Genomic DNA, 7,613 nt, shown 5'->3' on the forward strand with positions numbered 1-7,613 from the left:
CTCTGGGTAGAGGTGGGGTGCAGAGCTGGCCAAATACTGGATACTGAGAGAGTAGCACTACTTTCAGCCACACAACCAACTTTAATAGAGACCTTTAGCATTAATTAATCAAGGTTATTTAGTCTGTGTCTCCCCCCCCCCCGTGGAGGGAGAACAGGCCTCATATGTATAGAGAAGTCAAGATCCTGTTCCCTTAGTATGGGTATATCAGGGAGCTAACTTCCAAAACTAGTCTTGAGAAAACCTCTAATTCTTCTCTAGCAGAGCCCTTCCCCCAGCCCAGGAAACAGATACCCATCACAGCTACTTTATTTTCCTTTTAATTTTTCCGAAGGATATACACGACATATCCCATGGGCAATAAAGCGCATTCAATGTGTTTATAAGCCAAACAGTCACTTTGTTTAAGCAAACACACGTACAAAGTAAAATAAAACCACAAAATAATGAACCGCATGTTCATAACATACAAAAATCGCCGCCTACTCAGTAGGTAACTACAACATTCCAACTCCTGAATATATGTATAAATTTACATTTTCAGTTAAAAAAATAGACTTCTGAGAGTTCAGATTTTGTTTTAGATTTTGTTTTCTAACATCCTGGAGAGCTGAGGCTCAGCTCAGCCCACTTTCCTAGTTTTCTCCCAAAGCCTCCCCCAAATTATCACTCCCTGCCCCCCTTAAGGCTAGAGGTGAGCACGTTCCTCACATTGCACATGTCAAGCCATCAGCAAGGCGTGTTACACAAAAGGCACCAAGACGTGAAACTTTTTAAACCAAAAGGACAAGAGGAAAAAAAAAAAAAAGAGGAAGAAAAACCAAACCATATTTTGTCACGTGAGAGTACGGTCGAGCAATATTTACAAAAAGGCTAACGGAACAACACTCTGACACATGCTCAGATTAATACCTAGGACTGGTTTCAAAAAAAAGCTTCAAACTTATTGTTACAGCATCATCACAAAATAGAGGATCACCACTGGTTTGCTTGGTTTTTCTTTTTTTCCCTCCCCAAGTATGGGCCTAATTCCAAATAATACAATAGAGTCTGCAAATTATCTTCACATCAAGAGTACCCCAGAAAAACAAAATCCATGGCACAGACACTGTACAAGGTACAGGGCAGGGCTCTGAGGGGCCCAAATCCCATTTTGCCAACTCAATTTTCTAGCACTGAAGGGAGCAAGGGGTCAGGCATATGATGGAGATGATAACTGAAATGATTTATCCAATATCCATGCAAATCAAGTTCTTTGGATAGAGGTGAAGAACTTGGACATGGCTGTTTCAGGCAGCTGAAGTCAAAGGGAATAGGAACTGGGCAGGAAGGGGAATGGGCAGAAAGGGTTGTTGGCCAGCAGACCTTCCACTCCAAGTAGAGAGGGAGGACTTGGCTCTGAGGACCTCCATCTGACCCAAGAGCATTTCCTCTTATGGCCAGCCGTCCTCCTGTCCATATGTCTCTTATGTCTCTTTTTCTGTTTCCTTTTCTCCTTTAGCAAATTTCAATTGTCCTGGGAGAAAAGGTTGTCGTCATGTCCGAAAGCCCTGTAGAGGTACTGAAGGAGTTGGTGACAGCCGAGGAAGGGAAGCTGCTGACCTGGGCAGGGAAAGCAGGGGGCAGTGAGGCGTAGGTGGTGGCCACGGAGGGTGAAGGAAAGCCGCTGTGCACCGGGGAGGGGTAAGTGGAGGAGCCAGGGGAGGAGTAGGAGGTGGGCACAGGGGATGGGTATGAGGTGGTAGCTGGGGATGGGTAAGAGGTAGTGACTGGGGATGGGTAAGAGGTAGCCACTGGAGATGGGTAGGAAGAGAGGGAAGAAGTGGCTGATGAGGCCATAACACTTTTGTCTGCTTTCTTGTCCTTCTGTCGCAAGTGGATCTTGGTATGCCTCTTTCGTTCATCACTCCTGGCAAACTTTCTCCCACAGATATCACAGGCAAATGGCTTCTCGCCTGTGTGGGTGCGGATATGGGTGGTAAGGTGGTCACTGCGGCTGAAATTGCGCATGCAGATGCGACACTGGAAGGGCTTCTGGCCGGTGTGGATGCGGATGTGTCGAGTGAGCTCATCTGAGCGAGAGAATCTACGATCGCAGGACTCCACTGGGCAAGCGTAGGGGCGTTCATGGGGGGGTGTCTTGCTGGGCCGGTTGGGGTACTTGCGCATGCGGCTAGGTTTGATGAGCTGGGACTGGTATGTGGTATTCAATGCCTTTAAGTCCTGGGAGCCCGACTGGGTGGCAAAGGCCTTAATTGTAGAGAGTGGTGTCAGTGAAGGTTGCTGGGTACGGCTCTCCAGGCCCTGGAAGGGCTTCTGGTCTGGGGTGCCCAAGCCCAGATCTCCTTGTTGCTGTGGAAACAGGTAGTCAGGGATCATGGGAACCTGGAAGCCACCTTTGGCAGCAGCAGGGTAGGCAGGAGGTGGGTACTGGAGCGCAGTACCTGCAGAGCCTGGAAAGGCCTGACCCTGTGGCTCAGGGAAAATGTCAGTGTTGGGTGTGGGGAAGGTGGGTGCCGCAGAGTAAATGGGGCTGCTGTCGTTGGATGGCACTGCACAGCTCAGGGGTGGGCTCTGGGATGCCGAGGAGGAGGAAGAGGCTGCTGGAGACGGTGCCGAAGAAGAGGAGGCTGGTGGGTTGCTCATGCTCACCAGGCCACTAACTAGGCTGAAGAGGGGCTCAGGCCACAAGGTGTTTCCACTGTTGGGTGCAGGCTCCAGGGAGAAGCGGCCAGTGTACGTGATGGGGGGTAGCCTCGTGGTTTGACTGGGGTAACTTGTCTCCACCATCACCTTCTCGTTATTCAAAGATATGTCAGGAAAAGACTCTGCCAGGAGAGAGAGGAGGGAGGCCTGGTTACTGAAGAGCAATCACTAGAGGACAAGGAGGACCCGAGCTGTTAGACAAGAGGTCAGCCAGCTACCATCGACTCCCAAACTAGTTAATAATTGATAGCGGCAGATTGCAATGTTCCTGGACCCGTTCCAGTGGCAGAGCCACTTCAACAACAGCTGACGCAAACACGGAGAATCCCCCTCCACTGCAGCTCCAGCTCCAGCGGTCCGCATCAGTGGCTGCACGGACAAGGGATTCCCGCCAGCACCCCCCACGGCCGGAGCTATCGCGCGCCCCCTACCCTGGGGTGCCGGGACATCCCTAGCTGCGGATCTCTGTCCTTCCTGGGGTCAGGCTACAAAGAAGCAAGGCAAGCCTTTGGTGGTGGCGGCGGTGGGGTGCAGCCTTGCTCATCAAAACAAGCCCTCCCCCTTTCCAGCCACCCACGCAGCTCCGGATCTCTCCATCCAAAACAAAAGCCGGGTCCTCTGCACACTGCTCAGGTCCAGGTTGGGGTTGTCCCCAGACATCCCTCTCAACACAGGACTCTGGAGATGCAAGAAAGAGAAAAACCCAGTTGCATCCCTAAGGTCCAGCAGCACTCCCGCGGCGAAGGTTTGGATATCGATGGAAGCGAAGGGACTTACTCTCGGCGCAAGCCACTGCTTACCTGCAGTTAGATGCTCATAAGATTGCTCGCCCGTCTCTCCCGGAGGATTGAAGGCGCTGCCGCTGCTGCTGCTGCTGCCGCTGCCCCCTCCACCTGCACCGCCCCCGCTGTTGCTGCTGCTACCTCCACTGCTCTCTGGGGCTCCGGCAGCACCGAGGAATTGGGGAGCCCCGTTGTTCAGCAGCATCATCTCCTCTAGTTTAGGGTAGTTGTCCATGGTGGGCGAATGAGGAAAGGACCCAAAGGGGTCGGAGATCTGCAGCGGAGACATCAGCTGCATCTCGGCCTTGGCCGCGGCCATCCCGGACGAGCCGGCGGGAGAACGGGGAGGCAGGGCGGGTGGGCGCAACCCCGTGCTGGCACTGCGGGGGATGCACTCCTGGGGCCTGGCCGGGTCACATGCGGGGCGTGGGGCACACCGGGGAGAGCGCAGGTGGGGTCCCCGGGCGCGCTCTCGCCGCGGGTCTCGGTGGATGCCGCGCAGCTGTGGAGGCTGAGACCGAGAAGGTCCTGCGGCGGCGGCAGGCGAAGAAGAACGGCGGTTGGCAGTGACGGCGGCTCCCCAAGTTCTTGGCGCTGGAATCTCTCGCGACTCCCCGGATCGGCCTCTATTTGAAGGGTCTGGAACAGTACGGGCCCGCCTCCGTCGTGACGTACATGGCCATATATGGGAAGCAGGAAGCCCTAATATGGCAGGACCGGCCGGGAGGACCCGGAGTGACGCGAAGCCCCCATCCAGAAGCGGTGGGCAATCGCATTCTGTGCCCCCGGCCCCGCGCTCGCTCCCGCACCTCGCACACCCGGGCCACGCGGAGGCGCAGTGGTGGAGCCGCAGCTGGAGCCTCCCGGCCCCAAGAGTCCCGGAGATCCCGGGGTGGCCGCCGCCCCTTCCCTCCGCCTCCTTCCCTCCTCCCCAAGCCGGAAGCGCCGGGCCATATCGGGCCACTCCATATAAGGCGATGCCCAAATAAGGGTTGTTCCGGCGGGGGATCCTTCCTGCTCCTTATATGGCGTTTCCGGGTCGCTGCTCGCGGCTCCAGCACTCCCTCCCTCCCCTTTACCCCCTGGGTCTGAGCCCGGAGCCCGAGCTCCTGCAGAGCGGGGGTCGCCGGGCAGGGATAGCGCGGGGCGCCCGGCGCGCGCCTGCTTTAGCAGCTTCTCTGCTGGAACTGGGCTGGGAAAGCCGGGGCCGGGAGCGGGGGCAAGTCGGGCCGGGGCTCTGCAGCAGTCATCCAGGGCCTGCCCGCCCACCCCGGGGACCGTGGGAGCGAGCCGGAGCGGAGGGAGGAGCGGCTGGGCAGGCTGGGGCGGAGGCTGCCCAGGAGAGGCGGGGCCTTGACCCTCGGCTTTGACCAATGGTGTCATTGGGGAAACTGAGGCTAGAAAATGTTGGCCACGTGGTTCTTGGGACGCTTCGCAGCAGTGGGACTTCTGCTTCTCTGCCACCTGTCAGTGGGTTGGAGCTATCAGGGATCCTCTCTGCACCACCCAGAACGCTGTACCCTGGTCCCTACCAGGTAAGAGCCCACCTTTGAGGAACCGAAGGTGGGAACCTGATTAGCACAGTACTTAGTCCTGTTCCCAGTGGGCGCTATGGATTGAGGAGGTTGGACACTTCCTCCTCCTTTATCCAGTCATGGTGGAGGAGGGGCACGCCCTGCAGAATTCTGCCGGGAGGACTTCCCTGCTGGCTGCCCGGGGACCCCAGGCTTAGCGGGAAGAGGCTGTGCGCTGCGGCCCGGTGCTGCCCCCTGGAGGTGCCTCTCCGGCTCGGTTCCCGCGCCCCTAGCTGAGAGGGCTCTTCCGTCCGCCGCCTCCTCGCTCCCTTCCCGGCTGCTGTGCTGGGCGCGGAGCCAGGCCAGGGGAGCCTGAGACGCAGTGAGCGCGAACTGAGCAGGCGCCGCAGCCTGGGCTCTCCCTGCAGTCCCTGGAGAGCCGCCTCTGCCTGGGCGCCACAACACCTCCCTCCCGGAGCCAGGCCAAGGGTGGGGCGGAAGGGGGATTGAGGAAACCAATTTCCGCTGGTCTCCAGGGAGCTGGAGAACAGGGAAGCCCTCCCCGCCCCCACCGTGTAGTCAAAGGGGTACCCCAAGGGAAGCAGGGATTCCAGGAAGGGAAGGCTTCTGCTCTAGCTCTGAATCCAGGATAGATCAGGATTTTTGTTGTTTTTCATAATTTAAAACAAAAATTTAAAAAATACTTACAATTTTATTTTTAATTTGTTTGTAGGGAAGGAAGGTGCTGAGGATCCCGGAGGGAAAAAGGATGGCTCAACACCCTGGGGAGCAGGGGATCTCTTCGGTTTCATCGCTCTGAATCTAACCCCTTCCACCCTAACTCCCCTTGCCCCATTTTCCTATAAAAATCACTTAAGGAATCTGGTAATGAACGTGCATTGCCTTGTATCTCTAGCCTTAAGAGTTTGGGCAAGGTGAGGGGCTACTCCGCCATCTGTGGCGTTGCTGGTGCTGTTCCTCAAAGGCAGGAGTAATGGGCCCCCCCACACCTGCTACAGGCCAGAGAGGCAGGACATGCAGTCTCACTGTCCAGATGTTTATGTTGAGACTCTGTCGGTCTGGCCAATTTTTTAGTCCCATTTTTTAAATCCCATTTTCTTCAACTGTAAAATGAGAGTAAGTTTAAGGATGTTCACAGGGAAGCATTGTGAATACTGAAATTTACACGGGGTGCCATCTGTGAAGCCCAAAGCACAGTGCCTGCCTTCCAGCTGGCATTCCATAAACAGTAGCTCTTGTTATTTTCAGGGGTTTTGAACCCACAGCATCACCCACAGTTCACTCACTTAACCCTTGGCCTCCAAGAAAACCCCAGTGATCCTTTTCTGAAAAGTTGTATGCAGAGAGGGCGAAGCATTCTAATCCTGACATAGAGGACATAGTCTCAAAGAGCTGATCTGGAATCCTTGCTGCAGTAGAACATCTTTCCAACACCAGAATCTTTCAACCTTGACTGGGCAGCCGAATAACCTGTACTGCTCTGGAAAAGAAGGGTTTTACACCAAAAAAAATCACAATCTTCCTGAATTTTTTTTATTTTGAGAGATAGGGTCTCCCTGTGTAGTTCAGGCTGGCCTCAAACTCAGCCCCCTGCCCCAACCTGAGTGCTGCGATTACAGGCATGCACCACCACCACGTCCAGCTTTCCTGAATTTCCAAGTGCCAGCACTGAACAGTCATCTCAGCCTGGGCTCCTTGTGCTTTCTGGCGAGCCCCCAGACTCCAAGAGAACATTTTTCCTCCCCATGTCAGGGTAAACCAGTTCTCCTGTGATTCTAAAGTGCAAGGCAGTCTAAGATATCTTAAGGTCCTTGCTGACCCAGAATCCCATGACTCTTTATAGTTTGTACCTTTGGTGTGCCCAACATCAACTCCCCTTCTTTTTATAACTTTTCTCCAGCCAGCAACTTCCTTTGGGGAACCACTCCAATTCAGGTGGTTGGCAGAGATAACCTTATCATAAATTTTGCTATAGCTTTCCCACTCAGGCCTGGCCACCCCATCCAGGATGTCCCAGGATACATTTCATCTCCCCAGTCATAGTGACTTAGGATGACCACAAACCAGGCCAGTGAGGATCGCTTCTGGGACTTTTTCTGGAATTTAGGAGTGAAGAATTCTCATTCCCTTGTGGTACTAAGTCAGTGGAATACAAGCCTACAGTACCTCTTGCCTTGGGACTGGAGAGCCTGCCTTAGAATGAAGCCAGTGCCGAGGCAGGCAAAGAAGAGATGTATGATGGCAAGTAACTTCTTGCATTCAGCCTGAGCTCTGTAGTTTTGCAGGCTGGTGAATTCTTTTTTTTTTTTTTTCTACCAGAATACGAACTCACAACCTTGTGCTTGCCAGGCAGAAGCTTATGCCACTGAGCCATCTTGCTGGTGCCTGAATTCTTTCTTATTCAGTAAAATAAAAACCTCTGTTCGGGGCCAGGGAGATAGCTCAGTAGAATAAGTGCTTGCCTGGCAAGTACAAGGGCCTGAGTTCAATCCCCAGTTCCGAAAAAAAAAAAAAAAAAAAAAAAAAAAAAAAAAAAAAAACAACCTCTGTTCAACTCCTATTGCTTGCAACCCAAGAGGTCTTATTAATA

General features: G+C 54.0%; 1 protein-coding gene across 1 annotated transcript; it reads right to left on the bottom strand.

The window, feature by feature from the left end:
• Nucleotides 1-304: 304 nt before the first annotated feature.
• On the bottom strand, nucleotides 305-4,105 carry Egr1 (early growth response 1). Its single transcript, XM_004643253.3, has 2 exons — nucleotides 3,507-4,105; nucleotides 305-2,828 (listed from the first exon to the last, which is right to left on the bottom strand). Exons 1-2 carry the CDS (start codon nucleotides 3,805-3,807, stop codon nucleotides 1,498-1,500), a joined length of 1,632 nt encoding a protein of 543 aa, XP_004643310.1. The 5' UTR covers nucleotides 3,808-4,105; the 3' UTR covers nucleotides 305-1,497.
• Between the last annotated feature and the right edge of the window lie 3,508 nt (nucleotides 4,106-7,613).

The sequence above is a fragment of the Octodon degus genome, unplaced genomic scaffold (genome assembly GCF_000260255.1).
Source record: "Octodon degus isolate 3935 unplaced genomic scaffold, OctDeg1.0 scaffold00169, whole genome shotgun sequence".
In the NCBI taxonomy this organism is placed as follows: domain Eukaryota; kingdom Metazoa; phylum Chordata; class Mammalia; order Rodentia; family Octodontidae; genus Octodon; species Octodon degus.

What these genes read in the sequence shown, in the direction of transcription:
- Egr1 (XM_004643253.3), bottom strand. Translation starts at nt 3,807, where the DNA reads ATGGCCGCGGCCAAGGCCGAGATGCAGCTGATGTCTCCGCTGCAGATC. An exon ending in TTATGAGCATCTAACTGCAG is followed by an intron (nt 2,829 to 3,506) that starts GTAAGCAGTGGC and finishes CTCTCCTGGCAG; the next exon opens with AGTCTTTTCCTGACATATCT.